Here is a 21,890-nt window from a genome sequence, read left to right on the forward strand (position 1 = left end):
CTGTATATAAAATGCTACAAACATCCTGTGTAAGTCTCACAGGAGAAGGTAAAATATGGTTATTATATGTTAAATTTTAAACATCCTAACACCAATATTTCTCCAAATCAAAAGCAATCCTGAGTTTTCGAACTGCAGTTGAAAATCCTACGGCAAAGAAGTATATCCGTGCCTTACCGAAGGGGTCACCTGTATGATACCAGTCTTGGCAAAACCAAAGCCTCAGTACAGCCTAAACTGCCTCAGACTTGACCCGGAGGCAGGACTGCGCAGCCCGACTGCGCATGCGCGTCTTGAGGCGCGCTCCCTGCCAGCCTACGTGCGCGGGCCCGCGGAACAGCGTAAGGGCGGGGCTCGTGAATCTCCAGTCGTGGCGGCAGTCATGGCGGCTACGTCGGGTTCAGTTCGCCTACAGCGCTGCATGGTGTCGCCGGCGGGGAGGCACAGCGCCTCTCTGATCTTCCTGCATGGCTCAGGTGGACTACAGTTTTCCGTCCCGGTTACTGCAGCATGGGAAACGCCCCCCCCCCCACTCGGTTCCCCCAGTGTTGCCCTAGTGGGGGAAGCGCTGGCCCTAGTAGGGCGCGGTGGACTCGGAGAGGGTGACTCTCCCCGCGGTAGCCCCGCGGCTGTGGACACACGGGTCTGGTAACCTGTCCCCGGCCGTCCTTCCCCCCCACCCCACCCTTGTCTTCCTTTTGCCTGTCTTGCAGTCACTGGCCCGCTGTTCTGGCCTTTGTGTCCCGTCATTCGGCCAGAGGCCCTCTGTTTACATTCTGTCCATTGCAACCATTGCCACACATTCCCCCGCCCCATGTCTCTCCCCCAAATTTAAACAGAGCAAGTTAGAAAGGTAAGTCTTTTGCTAGAGACAAATAACATTATCTAGTACTTTTCAGAGTCAGCTACTAGTGATTGGAATTTTCAACCGCAGTGGATTATTTATCTCCTTTCTGTGAGGGACCATGCCAGGGCTCGAGTGCCTTTCCCCCTTCACTCTTTCCTGCTCCCCCTTCCTTCTCCTTTCCCACTCCCCCTGGTCTTTCAGACCCCAAGATAAAGCACAGAGTCAACTCTGAGTCCCAGGGGCAGGTATTCTCCTTCCACCGCCTGCCTTTAGTGATGTGTTTAATTCTGTACAGCGTTTCTTACACTTACCTGTAGTTACTTCTGTCTTCCCCACTTCACTTCTTCCTCAAGAGTAAGGACGCTTGTTTGAATCTTTGCATCCCTAGTGCGGCCCAGGGTAAGTTCTTGGGAAGTGTTTTTTAAAGAAATGAAATGCAGCTTGTGTCCTCAGGGGGCCTACCTAAATTTAAAAACAATTCATTTAGTTTGACTCAGCAGTGGAGATCACAAGAGATCACAAGATGGTGCATGATTTACTGCCAAGTGAATTGTAAGGAAAAAAACTTTGGATAGGCATTATTAAGGCTTTTGGAAAATGAAGAGCTTGTTAGGTTTGCCAGAGGAAGTGGTCTTTAAACTGGGACTTATGTAGGCTTAAAGAAGACAGTCATTGGATAGTGGAGAGGATTGTAAAGGTACAGGGTGGAAACCTGGAAATGGGCAGTTGTAGGAAATATTCTCATTTTAAAAATGAGTCTGGGTAGATTGAATAGTTTGTCCATGGTCACTTGGCTATTACTGTGAGTGGTGGTGGAATTGGGATTTGAACCCAGATCTCTGACTCCAGAATCAGTGCTCTGGACAGGTAAGTTGAAAAAACTGAACTAGGATGTATCATTTTGGAAATAGGGAAGAAAAAGACCAAAGATGTTTGAAGGGAAAGACTTGACTAATGAAATATACTTAGAAGATGAGGGGTCTAAGATGACAGCAATGCTTATAACTCGGAGACTAATACTAATATTATTTGGGGCTCCAAGGGTGTTTATAAGCACCCAGAAATTCCCCAATACCATAGTCCTTTTCATAAGTAAATAATTTCATAAAAAGTCTGAGACTTCTTTTTTCCCTGGACAGCTTTGCTTAAAGTTACTATCCTCACTCTTTTCAATTTCAAATTACTGACATTTTAAAATTTGTAACCATATGTCTCTGAAAGCCAAAGTTGTACGTATATATTTTTTCCCTCTGTGCTTTGAACGAAGAGTTTATCCAAAGAATCCTGCCAGTTATGCAAGTATAATGCAGTTCCTGTGTATTTTGAGCTCCAACTTATTGGGAATATGATTTTACATTAGACAATAATATATGTGGTTATGTTATAGGATATGTTTGGCTTCTGGTTAATACAAATGTGGGCAAACCGATTTTAACAGTTTTACCATACTCTTGGAATAAGGTGCTGGCTTTTTAAAGAGCGGACTTTATGAATGGATCGATGCATGTTGTTTTGTAGCATTTAGTTTTGCTTTTCAAGGTTGAAAAAGTGTTTAGAGGCAGATTTTGTTTTTTTAAAAAATCTTGAAAACTTGAGGTTCTCTTCTAGGCTGTGGCAGCCATAGAACATCATATAGGAATAGAAGTTATATCTAGCCAACTTAATTTGAGTGTTTCCAACTACTAAAATACCAAAAAAGTACCTTCTTCTTTCAGGATGATGAAAACAAATGATAGCTTAATTAGCTTTGCTCAGCTTCTCAGATTAGATAAGTTCACTATTATACGCTCCATTAGGACACTGTGGTTCTTCTTTCAGTGGCATTCACCGTATTTGTAATTACCTAATTTAATGTCTGTATTCCACACTGAGCTCTAAGGTTCACACAGGCCCAAATCATGCATGACTTGCTTTCTCCCCGTAGAGTAAGTCTCAGCAAATAGACTGAGTTGGCTCTTACTAAATTCACCAGTAACCTCTGTGTTGCTAAATGTAATGGACATTTTTCAGTCATTTTATTTGAACTGTCAGCAGCATTCACCTTTCTTCTTGAAACACTCTCCTGGTTCTTTCTATCTGTATATGTATTTTGCACACTCATTCTCCTCTCCCTGGCCATTAATGTTGGGCTTCCTCAAAATTCGGTCCTAGGTTCTCTTTTCTTCTCCCTCTACATTTTTCTCCTCAGGCTAAATTCCATACAAGCCCACAGATTCTATTTTTATCTCCGTTCATGTGACACAAATACGTGTCTCCGTTTTAGATCTCCTTTGAGCTCTAGACCTGGTTATCCAACTGCCTAATAGTCATTCATGCATTAATCTATTCATTCAAGAAATATCTATTACATGGCCACTGTGCAAAGCACTGTTCTACGCTCTCAGCTCTTAAGAACCTGGATTTTGTCCTCCACCTGGTTGTAGTTTGCTCAACCCTTCGTGTAGGACCTAGAATGCATAACAAAGGGGTACCTCACACTCAGTGTGTGTAGACCTGCTGCCTCCTGTGTTTCCTGTCTTGGTGTATATAGCTCTGGCCAAAAACCTTGCCATCACCCTAGAAGCCCTTCATAATTGACCCCTCATAACTAATCTGTTCCCAGTTTCTTTTAATTTTATCTCCTAAATATCTCTAGTATCTATTTCTGTATACTGCACTGCTATCACTGTAGTCCAAGCATCTGTCATCTGAACAGTGGCCTCCTAACTACCCTTCCACATCTCTCTTTGTCCTCCTTCAGGTCTGTCTTCACATAGCTTCCAGAGTAATCCTTAGAAGCATGCCCCCTTTCTGCCCCCAAAAAACCTTCATGGCTTCTCCATGCTCTCAGGCTTTGTCGGGATGTTAGGATCCATCCTGCATTCACTGCTTTTCCTCTCATTTTCTGCTTTTCATTTCTTCAGTGCCATACTGTTTCCTGTACAGCATTTCAGCATTTGCCATATCCTGTCTGAGATGCCTTTCCCTGTGCACTTCAGTTTTTACCATCCTGTAGATCGCAGTTCAAACCATTCAACGACTATCTACTGGATGCCTAGTTTGTGTCAGCACTGTCCTAGGCATCAGATGAACAAGTAACTCACTGGCTGAAACACAAAATGAACCTTGCCTTGTGGAGTTTATATTCTAGTGAAGTTGTCCCTGAATCCTTAACTGGGTCAATTCTGAATCTAATAAACCCTTGAGGTACGAAGTGTCTTACCTTTGCAGTGGTTACATTTGTCTTTCACATTCATTTATATGATTATTTGACTAATGTCTGTTTCTCACAATAAACTATACACTCCATGAGTATAGGAATTCTTTCTCCCCATCACCTTCCCATCACTGCCTCTCTAGCAGTAAGCACAGTGTCTGGCACATTAGTAGGTACTCAATAGATACTTTTTTAATTGCTGCCTTAATGAATTGATTGATTAAAAACTAGAGTTGTTAACTTGAAAATTTTCTCTTTAGGACCACATAAAGTGAACCTATAATTCCTTCCATTCTTGCATGAGGCTTGGTTGTTTTTCAGCCATGGGATGTACAGTCATTATTTTAGATTAAACATTGCCAAAATTAATTTCTCATTTCTTCAGGTAAAAAGTGAAAGTATGCTGAATACCCCTTTTGAAGAAATTTGGTTTTTTAACCAAGAAAATTGTTTTAGGTTGTTACAATTACAAAATTTTATAAGCACTTTAGGAATTTACTATTTTTAAGAGTAAAAAAATAAATGACAGTGTTTAAAATCAGATATGGAAAGGATTTCTTTTTTAGAAAAATCAATTGATTTATTTGTTCCTATTGTATCCTTTAAACAAATGAGGAAACTTAAAACTCAAAGTTAAACAGGTCTTTAAAGTGAAGTCAGGAGTAAAATAATCAAAATTATTTCTAACTATTGATGGCTGATCAGTTATTTCCTATTAATAAATCGATTTCTATACAGTTATTTTTATTTATGAAGATTTTTTTATTCTGTGTTCCAGCCTCTGTGTGACGTGAAAGTTATAGACTGCTTTTAAATACACTGTATTGTCAAAACTGTTTTAACTTAATCTAGATTTTGTGATTCATCAGGTGATTCTGGGCAAGGATTGAGAACGTGGATCGAGCAAGTTTTAAATCAAGATTTCACATTCCAACATGTAAAAGTTATTTATCCAACAGCTCCTCCCAGGTATGCAGTAATTTAATTCATTACTCAGTATAACTCTGTGGCATAAAATATATATAAATGTACCAGCTAGATGGTTTTACAGCTTAATTCTGTATTTAAAATATTTTAAATTGGGGTTCTTTTTTCCAGAACTTTTTTTTTGGTTTAGCAATTACTCTGTTAGACCAAGTTTTGCTAGGTAGTTTATTCTTTGAAAAGCATTCCCTGAAGCTCTTAACTTAAACTTTGTCCTAGGCATGGTTTACAGGACTCTGCTTTCTGTGGCCCTGCAGATTGCTCATCTTTCAAACTCTTCCCCTTCATTCACCCCCTAAAGAAACTAATAACTCAAACAAGGATAATCTTTCTAATAATTCAGTTAAACCAGAGTTCATAATCTCTGGCAAAAGGCTTTTGTGGCATTCTTTCTACACATAGAAGGTTTTAGAAATAATTTTAAGCTTTTTGAATCAGTAAACCAGAATAGGAACATGGAATCAGCTACTTAATCCATATTTATACAACCTGTAGACGTGTTTAACAAAATGCACAATCATAAGACTGGTATAGTTTTGAAGTCAGACTGCTTTTTTATAATTATTAAATTAACATCCACATGGTCTTTTAAACTGGGATTTACAAGTTTTTTTGTGTGTGTAAGTGAAATATTGTGCTGAACTATGCAACCCAATCTGACTTCCCATAATCTGTTCTTGATTTGGTCTTATTAGCACACTGTGTGCTTATGCAAATGCTTTGATTTATTTTTCTGAAACTTAGTATTAAGGAGAAGTATTGATAGAAGCAGAACTTCAAGGACCTTTTCATATCTACTGTTAAAAATTTACTTACTTGAGTTGATAGAATTGAAAAAGGTAGAACAATAAAATGGTAATTTTGTTGTAAGATTTAAGATTCAAAGAAAAGTTATTATTTTAATATAATTTTGGAGCAGTTTAGTATTTTGGTAGTGAAGATAAAAGACCTAATGGCCAGTGGGTAATTTTTGTGCTGTAAATTGAAGGTCTTTGAAAATGTCCGAAGAGCTTTATTATTTACTCTTGGCTTTTAGGGTGAGTGAAGTTAAGAGGGAGGAAGACAGTGGTATTTCCCATGGGAATGGGAAAGATAAGTTCAGTTTTGGCTAAATATAAATGTAATTGGCTGATAAAATTGAATGGAAGATCATTGGAAGCATGATTCTAGGAATTACTATTTTTCGCTTATGAATATCATGTCATCACCAATTATGATATGAATTCTAGACCAGTGTACCTTATACTTAGGCCATAGATGTTTCTGAGAGTCCAGAAATCTCCATGTGCTCTAAAGCATTATTTGTAGGTGCTGTTGTGATTTAATAAAATATAAAAGCATTGAAATTTTTTACTGAATTCATAGTAACTTTTTATTATATGTTTTCATAGTCAATAGCTATTTGGACAGATGAACAGACATTTTAGACCATGCTATCAATGGAATATACTATACGCTACATATATACATTTAAAATTTTTGGCACCAAATTAAAAAAAAGGAAGAAGAAACAGCTAAAATTAATAGCTTATTTTATTTAACCCTTATGTCCAAAATATTATCATTTCAACATGTAATCAATACGAAATTATTAAAATGATATTTTACATTCTTTTGTTCATTTTCGTGTCGTAGACCATTTTAGTTTTTATCCTCAGTTTATCACTATGCATACCTATTTATCTTATTTCTTATTTTCCTTCAGGAAAAATTCCTAGAAAGTGCTCAGAGGTCTTAAAGTCAGTTTCTTCTTGTTTAGAGGATTAGCTTTTCCAAATATGGAACAATTTGCATTATTTAACTTAGCCTGTTATTAATGTAATGTGGTTAGGTTAAAAAAATAGTAGATTGGGAATTCCCTGGCTTTCCAGTGGTTAGGAATCAGTGCTGTCACTGCCAGGGCTCCAGGTTTGATCCCTGGTTGGGGAACTAAGATCCCACAAGCCACGTGGCACGGCCAAAAAAAAAAAAACAAAAGTAGATAGATAGGTAGTTAAATAGGTATAGATGTGTGATTTTTTTTTCTTGTACTTTCTTGTACTCAAAATTTTTTAAATATTTTTTCTTGATCACAAAATTAATTGTTGCCTTTACAATGATACCTACTTTATAATTTAACAGCCTCTCAAAGAAGACTGAAAAGAAAAATATAGAGTTGTGTCAAAATAAGAGCAGACTACTAATTTGTTGATGAATTTTAAGCTTAGTTAATGGGTATGTGCTTTGGAAATATATTTGAAGTCACTTTTATGTTATAGTTAGACAGTTTTAATGCCATTTATATTTCAATATATCATTAATAAGAGTGAAGCATATGTAATACATATCTAAAGTGACAAATATAGTAATAAATCAAAAATAAATCCACTTGTTATTCCTTGTAATTAGTTTGAATGAAAAATCTGGTATGTACTATACAACGTGGAATTTTTGAGAAACCAGTACTTCAGTTAAAGAGGAAAAGTGAAGACTTTTAGAAATAGGTCATCTAATTCTTAATTAAAATAAAATTATAAGGGCTATTAATGAAGAATTTGTCAGTTCTATGTCTTAATTTTCACGTCAGAAATTAACAGATTTGACTAGATCTCTAAAATCACTTACAATGATTAACTTTTTGGATTTGGGGACCCTTCAGATTTTATCTAGTAAAGATAGAGTAAGAGCCAGTAGTGTGGGACTTCCCTGGTTGCATACTGGTTAAGAGTCCACCTGCCAATGCAGGGGACACAGGTTCAAGCCCTGGTCCGGGAAGATCCCACATCCCGCAGAGCAACTAAGCCTGTGCACTACAACCACTGAGCCTGCGCTCTAGAGCCTGTGCGCCACAACTGCTGAGCCCACATGCCACAACTACTGAAACCCACATGCCTGGAGCCCATGCTCCACAGTGAAGCCACTGCAATGAGAAGCCCACGCACTGCAACGAAGAGTAGCTCCCGCTCGCCACAACTAGAGAAAGCCTGTGTGCAGCAGCAAAGACCCAATGCAGCCAACAATAGAAATAAAAAATTTAAAAATTTCTAAATAAATAAATAAAATAAAAAGCAAACTGGGTTTATATGAAATTCAAAACCAAGCTAAACAAAAATCATTTAAAAAAAAAGAACCAGTAGTGTAATACTCATCGTCTTTTTTGCTGTACTTGTTAGGCCAATAGGTCAGGGAAATACCCAAGATGATAATATTATTCAGTAGGAGATTGAAGATACATGGAAGTATTGTGGTACAGTATTTAAGAATGCAGTTTTTGGATTAGGCAGACCTGTGATTGAATCCTGATTTCTCTACTTAATGCTATAAGATTTTGAGCAAAGGTATATTGCCTCCCTAATGGTGTCCCAATTTCTTGAGCACTGAAGTAGAGATAATTGTATCTACCTCAGAGTTGTGAGAATTGAACATATAATGGACATAAATTCTTCAGCACGAAGTCTGACATAAAATAAGCACTCAATAAATGTTAGTTACTTAGAGTAGTCTATGATATCCTTGTGGGCAAGATATAGAAATATCCAAAGAATTACTGATAATCCTTGAGGAAATTTTCCAGATCTGTGTTTCTGGGTTGTATTCTTAAGCCTTATTTGGGTTTGCAGTTTTATTTTAATTTAGGTGAGGAGACAGTGCTCAAATTTCCAGATGATATCCTCAAAAGAAATGCCCAGTCATGTTGTTTGCCCATGTTTTTATTTGGTTGTCTATCCTTTACTTACTGATTTGTTAAAGCTCTGTATGCTTTTAGATACAGCTTGTTGTTGTTGTTAGATGTATGCATTCAAATATCTTGTCCCTGTCTGATTTGCATTGTCACTCTTAATGAAATACTGTGACCATACGTTTCTTTAAAAGTAAAATTTACAGTGAAATGCAAACATCTTAAGCATACAGGTCAATCCGTTTTTATGAATATATGCACTTGTTTACTTCAAATATGGAGAATGTTCCCACCACCCCAGCAAGTTTTTTTGTGCCTCCTTCCAATCAATTCCTACCACACATAGATTACCATGGTTCTGATTTCTATCACTGTAGTATAGTTTAGCCTGTTCTTGAATTTCAACTAAATGGGATAATTTAACCTTCTGTGTCTGGCTTCTTTCACTCAACATAGTGTTTATGTGCTTATCAGTAGTTCATTTAAAAATTTTTGAGTAGATATTATATGTGAATGTACCACACATTTATTTATCCATTCTACTGTTGATAGACATTTGGATTTCCAGTTTTTGAAAACAATGTATGTCACTGCTATAAGTACTTTTGTGTTTTTGTGAACATATTTTAATGGATTCTTACCTGAACTCTGTTCTGTTTCATTGGTCTATTTTTTTAATTTTATGCCAATATAAAACTGTACTGATTAATATAGCTTTATAGGGAACTTTGAAATCAAATTGTATAAGTTTTCTTTAACACTTTTTCATCCTAGGTTCTTTGCATTTGTATGTAAATTTTAGAATTCACTTACCAATTTTACAAAACACCTGTTTGGATTTTGATTAGAATTGCATGTAATCCATAGCAGGTTTATTTACAGAAAATTGATGTCTTCCAGCCCATGCACATGGTGTGTCACCGTTTATTTAGATCTCTATTCATTTCTCTCTGCAGTGGTTTAGAGTTTTCGGTATAGAGGTCTTTTGCCAAATTTATTCACAAATATTTTATGTTTTTTTTGTTATTGTAAATGGAATTTTTTTTAATTTAAATCTCTAATTTGATTGTTACAAGTACATAGAAACATTTTATATTTGTATCTTGTTCTTATATCTTGCTATCTTCCTAAATTCACTTATTTCTAGTAGTTATTTAGTAGATTCCTTATGATTTTTGTATAAACAATCATATCATCTATGAATAAAGGCAGTGTTACTTTCTCCTTCCCAGTCTTCCTTTTATTTTATTTTATTGTCTTGCCTTATTGTGCTTGTTTGAACTTCTGATAAAGTGTTTAATAGAATCAGGGAATGCCTTCCTGTGTAATCTTAGAGGGGAAGTGTCCAGTATTTCACCATTAAGTATGATGTTAGTTAATAGGTTTTTTCTTTGCACCTTTTATTAAGGAAATTTATTTCTTTGCCTAATTAGCTGAGAGTTTTCTTTATGAATTAGTTAGATGCTTTTTCTGTATTGTTTTGAGATAATCTTGATTTTTATCTTTCATTTTGTCAGCATGGTGAGTTACATTGGTGGACTTTCAAATGTTAAACCAACTATTCATTCCTATTATAAACCCTGCTTGGTCATAATGTATTATCCTTTTTATATATAGCTGAATTTGATTTGCTGTTATTTTGTTGAGAAATTGTGTGTCTGTGTTCATGAGGGATATTGATCTGTAGTTTTCTTTAATGTCTTTATAAAGTTTTGTTATCTAGGTCATACTGTCTCTTAAAATGTGTTAGGAAATGTTACCTTCTCTGTTTTCTGAGTTTGTGCTATTTCTTCCTTCAATGTTTGATAAAATTCACTAGTGGAATTATCTGGACCTGAAGTTTTCTTCTGTGAAGATTTTGATAATTTCTTTCATATAATAAGAATATTAAGATTTTCTGTTTCTTTTTGTCAGTTTTGATCATTTGTGTTTCTCATGGAATTTTTATCTAATACACAAAATTTATTGGCATAAAGTTGGTTGTGATATTTCCTTTTAATGCCTTTAGGATTTGTGTTGATATCTTTTATTCCATTGCTGATATTAATAATTTGTATATTTTTCTCTTTTTTCTTGCTTTATCTTGCCAAGGAGTTATTAATTTTATTAATCTTTTCATTGAACCAGCTTTGGCTTTGTTATTTTGCTCTCTTGTTTTCTATGTCATTTATATTTGCTCTTATATTTATTAGTTCCTCCTATTTATTACATTAAAGCTCTAAATTTCTCACTAATTACTGCCTTAGCTAATTCCCACTAGTTTTCTCTTTTGTATTTTTAGTATTATTTATATTGAAATATTTTCTAATCTCTTTTATATTCCCATTATTATTCCTGTGTAACAAACCACCCCAAACAACTTTTATCATGGTGAAACATCTATGGGTTAGAAATTCAGAAAGGGCACGGCACTAATGTCTTGATTCTGTTCTATGATAATTGGGGCCTCTGCTGGGAAAACTTGAAGGCTGGGGATGACTGGGCAACTGCTAGGGACTGGAATCATCTGAAGGTTCACTCATTATCTGGCACTTAATACTAGATATTAGCTGGGACCTTCCTTTGGTCTTGTTACTGTGACACCTGCCTGAGTTCTCATTATCTGCTGTCTTGGGCTTCCTGGCAGAGTGGAGGCTGAGTTCCAAGAACAAATGCCCTAAGGAGAACCAGAAAGGAGCTGTATTGCCTTTTAAGACATAGTCTTAGAAGTTACATAGTGCTGTTTCCTCAAGAAGAGCATGTGGGATGAAAGATATTGTTCTGGCCAGATATGGAAAACAGAGTTCTGCAAGCTTCTTTAACCCGTAAGTTATTTAGAAATATGTTGTTAATTTCCAAATATTTAGGGCTATTCTCAATCTCTTATTGCTGTTGACTTCTGATTTCATTCTACTGCTGCCAATATTCTGTACAGTTTCAGTCTTTTGATACTCTTTGGCACTTGTATTATGGTCTTGCATAAGGTCTTCTTGGTGACTGTTATTCTGTGCCTTTGTGTATAGGGTTCTATAAATGTCAGTGGCTTAAGGTGGCTATAGTATTACTCAAATTTTATAGTTTCTTAGTGATTCTAAGTCATTCTATTAGTAACGAATGGGTGTTAACACCTCCAACTATGATTGTAGGTTGGTCTATTTCTCCCTTTAGTCCTGTCAGTTTTCTCTTCATGGTTTTTAAGCTATATTATGTACATTCCCAGGTAGGATTATTGTCTTCCTCATTAATAGCTACTTGTATATTTTAATGTTCGTTTTTATCTCTGGTAATTCCTCAAAGTGTACTTTGTTTAATAATAATATAGTATATATCAGCTTTTATCTTTACTGTTTATATAGCGTATATTTTTCATCTTTTTACTTTTAACACCTATATCATTATATTTAAGGTAGGTTTCTTATAGATAACATATATTTGGGCTTTGTTTTTTCTTTAACGAATCTGTCAGTTTCTATCTTTTAAGTGATTTGTTTAGACCATTTGCATTTACTGTAACTATTGATATGTTTAAATTTATTGCTTTTTGTTACTCTTTTTTCCTTTTCCATCTTTTTTGGATTTAAGAAAATTAATACTCTATTTTCATTTATTCCTTTTTTTCCTGATCTAGGGATTATAAGATACATATCACACCTTTCACCTGTTTACTTTTTACCACTTTACACAAGATGTTGAAGCCTTACAACCATATAGTTTCCTTTATCCTCCCCACCTTTATGTTATGTTTGTTGTATATGTTTTATCAATGTACATTGAAGACTCTGTCAAACAAAGTTATAATTTTTGCTTTCAAACATCATACATGTTTTAAAGAACTTAAGAAGAGGACAATAGTCTATATGGTTACCCAGTTGTGGCCTATTACAACATATCAGTATGTTTTGATTAAATTGTGAATTGCCACTTTGGCTATAAGGTATTCCTTTTCTCAACTCTATTTAATAGATGTTTTTAATCAGCTGAGTGAGGGGCATATTAAGTAAAAATCAGCATTTAGTTGCTATGTTGATTTAAATGGAAAATATTGCTTCATTGTTTTATTATGTTAATTTAGACTATATTTAATTGAAGTGCTCAATAAAGATTTTTATTTTGTGACATACTTTAGCTGTATTTGTAATTAGAGGTTTTCTTGGTTTGGGTTTACTAGTAGAATTTCCATTTAAAAATTAACAGTAATTTTTAACGGGCCATCAGTAATTTATATGATGATATAGTTTCTCAGTGTTTTGAAAAATTCTAAAAGCAATAAGATTCAGTCTGTAGTGCCTCTACTTTTAGATTCACTGTTTTTTCACATGAAGTGCATGTTTATATTTTTCACTAAACATATATTCTGAAACAGGGTTAGGCACTCTTGATTTAGGTTTAGTAATGGGTTCATCTTTACTCCATCACTTAGGATTCATACCTGAAGCATGATATTAGGAGATCTCTCTCCTGATAACAGTGGATCTGTACTATAAGTACACTCCACTGGCAAGGAACCCTCATTAAAAAATGCTATTTTGAAGAAATAGTATACTTCTTTGGTAAGTATTTTAAATGGTACATTTAAATATCTATTAGTATGTAAAAGCTTATTTTCTTAGAAACATGTTCTTTTTAAAAAAAACCAACAAAAGAAAATTTTGACCTTTTTCTGGAAATCACAGAATGGATATTACAAGAATTAAAGTCAAAAGATATTCTGAGCAAAATAAAATAATTTTAGGTATTCTGCTGACAGAAATTATTCCCAAATCACAAATGATTATTGGCATTCATCGTTCAACAAATACTTGTTCTTGGCACTGGGGGTATCACTGTGGAAAAGAGCATTACAAGGAGAGGGAATGTCAGGTGCTAAGTCCCTGGATCAGTAGTGAGGTGGTCCTGAATTAAAATGAGGGAAATGTGACTGGAATCTAGTGAATGTTGGGGGAAGAGCAGTGAAATGAGCACAGAGAGGAAGCCTGGAACCCGATGATGTTATCTGAAAGGTTATGAATGACGTTTCGATTTTATGACTTACAGGGAACAAAATTTGGTGTCAAGCTGAAATGTCAACTCTATTTTTTTAGACCTTGGACATTCATTCCCGCTTAATATTTTACCAGTGTATAATGGTTTGATTGATTGATTGAGGAGCCACACGGATGTTCTTTGCCAAACATATTTATTTATGGTGGTAATGTCTGAGCTGTTTTATACCAGCTAATAAAGTGGTTTATTTGAGGAAGAAGGTGAATGAGTGTAATATATGTGCCAGTTTGTTTACCTGCTTTAAAAGACAATCTTACTTTCATGCTTTATTGAAAGGTTTTTCTAACATCTTAGGAGAATTATGCATTCTTGATGGTTTTATTAACAAAAAAAGTTCAAAATTATTCTTTGTCTCATCACATTTTTCCTATTATCTCCTTTGAACAGAATTAATTTTCTTAGAGAACTGAGAGAACAAAAGGCTACTATATTAGTAAAACTTATATTCTATGGAGCATCTATCTCTAATTAAGTAAGGTACTGTCAAAGACAAAAAGTTAAGTGAATGTCATTTTTTTTCTATTAATGGCTGAGTTCCCAGAATGGTTCATATTTTAGCCTACGATATCATCCTTATTTAAGTGCTTCGACAGGCAAATAAACCCTTAGAGAAACAGAAGAAAATGAAAAGGGAAGTAGAAACAAGTCAAAAAAGTACCAGTCTAATTCAGGCTTTAGTATGAGTGTTGTATATTGTTTTCATTCAGAAGATCGCTGTGATTTAAGTGACAATTTCAATAGTTTGAGAATTCTTTTTCTCTAACGGTGACATAAATGCTATGTGGAAAGCACCTGCTTTCATTTTCAGAGTACTTTAAGAAAGTTAATCCTGAGAAGGGATTCTGGGAGGTGGGAGGATAGAATGCTTTCTGTCTTCTCTCCCCTTCTGATTCCAATTTATCTACCTCTCTTGAGCCAAGCAGGTTCTGAAGTCAGAAGGCCTACAGGAATGAGGGAGAATTTAGGCTCTGTGGGGGTCCCCATAGAGAGCTGGCGCAGGATTTTATCTTTGCTGCACCCAGTGTACCCACTTAGAGCCTGGGGAACGAGGCAGGAGAAGCCTTAGGTAAGGCCCAGAATGTGGCCGATCCTGGGAAGAGCACAGTCTGCAGAAATCTTCCCACCTCCCAGATTCATGTTATAAAATGTTAATTCCCAGGCAATAATGCAATACTAGTTAATTCCCACAAGGACTTTTTTTTTTTTTTTTTTTGGTTGTGTTGGGTCTTCGTTGCTGTGCACAGGCTTTCTCTAATTGTGGCGAGCGGGGGCTACTCTTCATTGCAGTGGCCTCTCTTGTTGCAGAGCACGGGCTCTAGGCGTGCGGGCTTCAGTAGTTGTGGCTCGTGGCCTCTAGGGTGCAGGCTCAGTAGTTGTAGCACACGGGCTTAGTTGCTCCACGGCATGTGGGATCTTCCCGGACCAGGGATCGAACCCATGTCCCCTGCATTGGCAGGCAGATTCTTAACCACTGCACCACCAGGGAAGTCCTGAAATCCCACAAGGACTTTTAAGGGGAATTATTTAAGAATTTACTAAATATTTGATTAATTTCTTAGAGAGATAAAGAAGATTAGATATCTGAGAATAGGCAGGACAAGTCTGGAAGACATGTGGTAATGATGGTAGGGAGAGGTGGCCCACCTGACTCCACCTCAGAACATATTCTAAAACCACTGTAAATACAGTCGACATGATCCTAACACAGGAGTAGATAAACAGATCAGTGGAACAAAATAGAGCCTTTCCCAACCAGAATTTTCCACCTGAATCACAGAACACACAAAATGACTTGTCATTTCCTTGAGTTTTGCCTAGGATAGAACAGAACTAGTACCAATCTAGATGCTTTGGAGAGAAGCCCATTCATTATAGACAGTAAAGGTTATTAGGTATTAGGGTTTAATTCTCTTATTTACCTAGGTTGACACAGACTAGATAATTCAGAACTATAGTATGGCAAAGGTAGAATTTCACCTTTATGAGAAAAGTTTTTGGTTTTTTGTAGTAGTGCAGGCACAACTGGCTAAACATTTGGGAGAAAATGAATTTGAACCCTTAGGTCACTTCACGTATGAAGTAAATTCCAGAAAAATTCAAAACTTTAAGAATGAAAACAAAAATCTTAGAAGGGGGCTTCCCTGGTGGCACAGTGGTTGAGAGTCCGCCTGCCGATGCAGGGGACACGGGTTTGTGCCCCGGTCCCGGGAGATCCCACATGCCGCGGAGCGGCTGGTCCCGTGAGCCATGGCTGCTGAGCCTGCGCATCCAGAGCCTGTGCTCCGCAACAGGAGAGGCCACAACAGTGAGAGGCCCACGTACCGGGAAAAAAAAAAAAAAAAATCTTAGAAGAAAATCTTGGATTCTATATGTAAAAATGTGTGGACTGAGAATACCTTAAATAAATCAGAAGACCCAGAAATTTAGTTCAATACAAAAAAAATGGACAGATTATATCAATTGTAAAAGTCTTGTATTTGGCTTTTTTAAAAAAAGATAGATACTTTAAATACATTACGTCAATATACAGAAATTGATTTGAAAAAAATACTTGAAATACAAATGAAAAATATTTATGGCAACAATACACAGATGCGGTTCTAAACTAATAAAAAAAATCAAAACCCCAATAGAATAAAATAGCCAACGTTATGAATAAGTAATTCCTTTATGTGGAGTTCTGGAAAGGCAGCACTAATCTATAGTGATAGAAATCAGTCAGCGGTTTCCTGGGAAGTGAACGGGGCTTGCTTGTAAGTGGGCATGATGGAATTTTCTGAAGTAAAGTAAATGTTCTGTATCATAATGGAAATACATTGTCAAAGGTCTTTGAACTTTGTATTTAAAATGTGTGCATTTATATATGTAAACTATACCTCAGTAAAGTTGATTTTAAAACCATAGTTGATACCCTTCAATGGTAATATTTTAAAGTATGTTAGTACCTGTTGTAATTAGGGTAGGGCTGTTGGGCAAAAGGATGTTCTCAGACCTTTCTTGTAGAAAGGTGAATTTTTATAGCCTTTGTGGAAGCAACTTTGAAACATCTATTAAGGTAAAAATCATACCTCTCCATCCTGTGGTCCTATTTCACAGACTGTTCCATAGGAATAAAAGTCCCAGTATGTAAAAACATGTACGTGAATATGTTTGATGCAGAATTGTTCTTAGTGGCTAAAACCTGGGTACCAAATAAATGCCCATTAGTAGGTGAAGGGCAGATTAAATTGTGGAACATCTTTATTATATTATATAGCTATTTAAAAGGATGGGTAAGAGCTATATCAGATGAAAGGATTTCCATGAGGTATTGTTAAAGGAGAAAAGTATGACACACATAAGAAAACCAAATAGGCTTATTTCATTTTTGAAAAGCAAATGCTCTAAAAACTATAATGTAAAGAAACATGTTTTAATGTATGTGCAAAGAAAAACATTCCAGATCATTAACATAGTTTACCTAATGTGAAGGGCAGGATGGGGTGGGAGAGGAGAGGAGGAATGGAGAGTTGAGCAAAAAAATAAAAAGGACTTAATTGGAAGACATCAAAACAATACACACACAGACAAAATAGCCTGTATTTGCAAGATTTCATGCATGTGCATAAACTAGGAGAAAATGTTAGGGTTTTATGTACTGACTTACAGAGATATTTGTAATATACATTCAAATTTTAGAAAGTATGTTACCAAGTAAAGTTTATAACACGATTATATTTTAGTAAATACGAGGTTCTCTGAAGATGAGTTCTTGTTAAATCTGAGTCAGAGCAACTGCCTTGTTTCCAGATTTCTTTCACTTTCTCTTGAGAAAGTTTCCAAAATATTTCTCTTGACTCTTAGGCTCCTTAAGTGGATATCCATTTATTTTAGAGTGTTAAGACCAATACAGAACAACAGTTGTGTAGTTCTCCTATTCCCTTCAGCGCCACCCTTTGGTCCTAACAGTTGGATGTTTCTGATGGTCAGATCTGCACAGACTGCAGAGTCGTTTTGCTACAGTGGTTGAGATAATGAGAATTGAATAGTTCTACCTCCTTGGGTTTGCCAGGATTCCACTTGGTTTTTCACTAGAGAAAATGCAAAGAAGCACATTCAGATCTCAGCTGGTGTCTTTCAGCCCTCCATTTTTTTGTTCTGGCTGTACATTTTATGCTTTTATTTCACTAACTCTGGAGGGTGAGTATATGTAGCTAAATTTGAGATGGGGCAAAGTAGTAGAGGTGTTGGTCTAGGAGAAACCCTGCATCTGTGGTCATCACTGGTTTAGATTTCTTTCAAATTATAATGTATACTTTTGTCACTGTTTGTGTTTTCTGTGGTCTTCTTCCTTATAACATAAAACTTTTTCACGGTCACATGAGGAGAAAGCAAGATTTGCTAAGTGAAAAGCTGTATCTTTTATTAAACTTTACTATTCCTCATCTTTGGAAAGCTATTGTTCTCCATGTGTGTCTTATATATCCCCATAAACGTCTGTGTGTTTGCTACAGGAAGCTCTAAGAGTGTTTTCATTCCCTTCATTTACCTTTACCAACATAAGACTTGATACAGGACCCCTTGACCCCATTATAATTGATTAAAACAGAATATTTGGAATACCTTGGGATACACACAAACGTGTGCATACACACATGTATACTTAAAATAACAGAGCATCCAGAGCAAGATTCACTAATACTGTAACCACCCCATCTCATACTTAAATGTAAAGCGTCTTATAATATCAGTCTTGTTCAACAAGACACCCAGTTCAGGGCATCTTATCACATAAAATGTTTTTAAGTCCAACAAGACACCCAATTTGAGATCCAAATGATGCAAACAGTGTGGAATATCTGTATGATAAGCACTTCCAAAGATTATTTGTATCCCATTAAACTCATTTCAAGGTTCCTGAGAAGATTTAAAAATAAAATAGCTCCAACTCTTGATTAACAAAACAAAACAAAACAAAAATACTGAAGACTCCTATTCTAAGGATAATCTACCTGGTGTGATCAAGAAACCTTTAAATTACTAACGTAGCCTTCATACTTATGTGCTACAAACTAACCACCTTTTGAAAAGCATTTTGGTAAATCATATTTTCTACTCTTGAGGCATTGACTTTTTGCATGGCCAGACATTATTTATTTAGCTGTAAATAGTTAAATAATCATTTAAATTGAGTGGAAAAAATAACATGCACACGCAATAAATAATTACCCTTTTTTCATGGGGATTTTCTGGAGAATTTATGAAACTTAAAAGATGGAGAGAAACTAAGATGATGAACTGGCATTAATAAATGTTAATAGAACCAAGGTAAGTACAGGAGAGTTAAGGCAATCAGCATGGGAATATTTTTAATGTGAATTACTTAACTTTTAAAACTTGGAGGAAATTGTAATTATTCAAAACACTAATTTTTTAGAAATTAAAACATCTATTTTAATTTTTTCTTTTTCTTTTTTTGGTTTTAAACAGGCCATATACTCCTTTGAAAGGAGGATTCTCCAATGTATGGTTTGACAGATTTCAAATATCTAATGACTGCCCAGAACACCTTGAATCAATTGATGTAATGTGTCAGGTGCTTACAGATTTGATTGATGGTGAAGTAAAAAGTGGTATCAAGAAGAACAGAATATTACTAGGTAAGATCTTTAGGTGTTGATAATTTAAATATTTTTTTCGCTTTTGTGTAATTCTATACATTGAATTTTACTTGGAACATTATTTGGAAGCACTTTGTGTATCATTTGACCTATTCACAGTTTCAGATAAACTTTACATATTAAGAATTTTAAGGGTAATAGAATTATAAGCAAAAACTCGTAAAACTTTAACTGATTTTCTTTTTAATAATAACATACTTTAAGACTCCCATGGCGGTTAAAATTTTCTTTCTACTTTAATTTTCAATTAAGAGATTATTCATTCCAGTTTTTAAAACATTTTATTTTAATTAGCTTAAGTTTTATATGTTTAAACTACTATCGCCATAATTAAGATAAATTCGAGTACATAGTCAAAATATAACAGCAAATTCGTGAAAAAATTCGTAAACTCTTCAGAGTTAATACTGTAGGAATAAGGTATTCATAAACTTTTGTTAAACATGTCTTTAGCAATCTCTCTTCCCAAGGGGATATAGCATGCCTTTATATAAGCTTTATTCTACTTATACCCCTTTCCTTTTCTGCAATCATAAAATACATAAACCATTTTATAATACATACAAAAATAAGATAAACTGTATAGAATGTGAATGATACAGGATGGATTTTTGTTAAAGAGTTATTTCCAAATAACTACTTAATTTATAATGAGTTGTATTTAATGTTGAAATTATAAAGCAAATTAAGTATCTTCATCATGTTCTAAATAACATTAAAATGTACATTGAAATCCTGTGTAGACAGGATTTGGGCAAATTAATAAACTTCCTTTGTGTTTATTGAAGTACTAAACTATTCATTGAGTTGAGAAGCAATATGATATACTGGATGGAATACATTTTTCTGTCTTGGCTTCAGCATTCACTTTTGTTAGTTAAAAGCAGTGCGCCCTCCAGTGCAGTAACATCACCTTTCTGGGCCTCTGTTTCCTCATCAGTGTTTAACTCTATATTTCTATGTTTCTGTGTTTAACATCTGTGTCATAGAGATAAATACAGAACGTTATGGGAGTACTGGGAAGAGCATAGTGAAGGGGCACCAATTCAGTCTAGGGCACCATGAAACAGTTACAAGATAGAATTCAAAATATGTGAATGTGTAACAGATTCTGTCATTCAATGATTTAGCAAATATTTTCTAAGTTTCTAAGTACTGTGTGTCTGGCAGTAAGTTAGATGCTCAAAGAGACACACCGATAAATAGAACAGGAATGCCACAGTTGCTTACAACCTAGAAGAGCCCATGAGGTACTTAAAATGGTAACTGTAAGGCCAGCCAGCCTTGATGATTGCCCTAAAGCAATATAACTGACAGCTCTTCAAAGGGAATGATCATCTGTATGTATTTTTATTTCTCAGGACCCATCGCAGTGCCTAGCACAGAGCTAAACATTTATAATGAGCAGCATGACCTGATCTGTAAATTGATGACTTAAGTAGTTAAGTATCACAGGAATTCAGATGAAAAGAGGTAATAAGTATTTGGGGCTATTAGAGAACAATTTAATAGGAAAGTATCAGAGGCATTTGAGATTTTGAGATGTGCAAATAAATAAAATTTTAACTATTATAGTGTAGAGGTCTAAACATAGAGAGTAATATGAATGGTAAATAGAAGTAAAAAAAAAAATAGTGCTTGATTTTATCTGTCTGGATGTTAGATGGCTTTAGCAGAAAGTTTGTTGTCTGACTGGAAAATGCCTATTGATCTGATAGCTGGACTAACAACCTGAAGAGTATAATGGTATAGTGACCAAAATGGGTCGAATCTAAAGTCCACCACTGCCTAGCTGGTTCATCACTTAATTGCCTACACTGAATTTCTGCTACCTCATCTGCAAAGTGGGAATAATAATACTATAAAAATACTATTTTACTGGGATATGATGTTTGTAAAACAGTTGGCTCATTTTACACTCTCAATAAATACTTTCTGGTTCCCCTTTTATCCTTTATTCTGTAGGTAATTGAGGAGAGATGATTAAAGTATGTCTTTGAGTCATATAGTTAGAACTGTGCTTTAGGAAAATTAATCTGGCAGAAGGGGTAAGTGAAGAGATAACAATTTGGGTATGGGGAAACCAGTTACTGAATTTATGATTATAGGGTAATGAGATCCTGAAGTCACGTAATGACAGTGGGAAAACAAAATATTATTACTGTAAGAAATTGCTTTAAATTAAAATTATAAAATCTTCATACATAAAAACGTAGAAAATATACAAATCGTACTTCTAATGTATATGTGTTAAAGAACGTATCACGTTGAATTGTAATTGCTTGTCTCTTGCCCCATCCCTCCTTGCCCTTCCCTGTATCCATCAGTTACTTCATCTTATTCATCTTTGAAAAGAGGTTATGGATTGTTGTAAGGTCGGAGAGCTGATAAGAATTTTGAATCTGGGTTTACTTCATTTCAAAGCCCATGGTTCTTCCATTTAACTGAACGTTTGTAAAATTCTTAATACATCTTGTCAAATTCCTTTTGTGAAAAAACTGTACCAGTTGATACTTCTCCCAC

The 21,890-nt window shown here is 35.3% G+C and overlaps 1 protein-coding gene across 1 annotated transcript in view; it reads left to right on the forward strand.

The window, feature by feature from the left end:
• Nucleotides 1-361: 361 nt before the first annotated feature.
• LYPLAL1 (lysophospholipase like 1) overlaps nucleotides 362-21,890 on the forward strand; it is a 33,542-nt gene continuing 12,013 nt past the window's right edge. Inside the window, exons 1-3 of the mRNA XM_029230990.1 lie at nucleotides 362-476; nucleotides 4,913-5,012; nucleotides 19,177-19,346. Of these exons, the coding sequence (XP_029086823.1) occupies nucleotides 383-476; nucleotides 4,913-5,012; nucleotides 19,177-19,346 (364 nt within the window). The 5' untranslated portion in view covers nucleotides 362-382. The remainder of the gene's footprint in view (nucleotides 477-4,912; nucleotides 5,013-19,176; nucleotides 19,347-21,890) is intronic.

Source organism: Monodon monoceros, unplaced genomic scaffold, assembly GCF_005190385.1.
Source record: "Monodon monoceros isolate NGI ecotype Baffin Bay Population unplaced genomic scaffold, NGI_Narwhal_1 Super_Scaffold_18, whole genome shotgun sequence".
NCBI classification, from domain to species: domain Eukaryota; kingdom Metazoa; phylum Chordata; class Mammalia; order Artiodactyla; family Monodontidae; genus Monodon; species Monodon monoceros.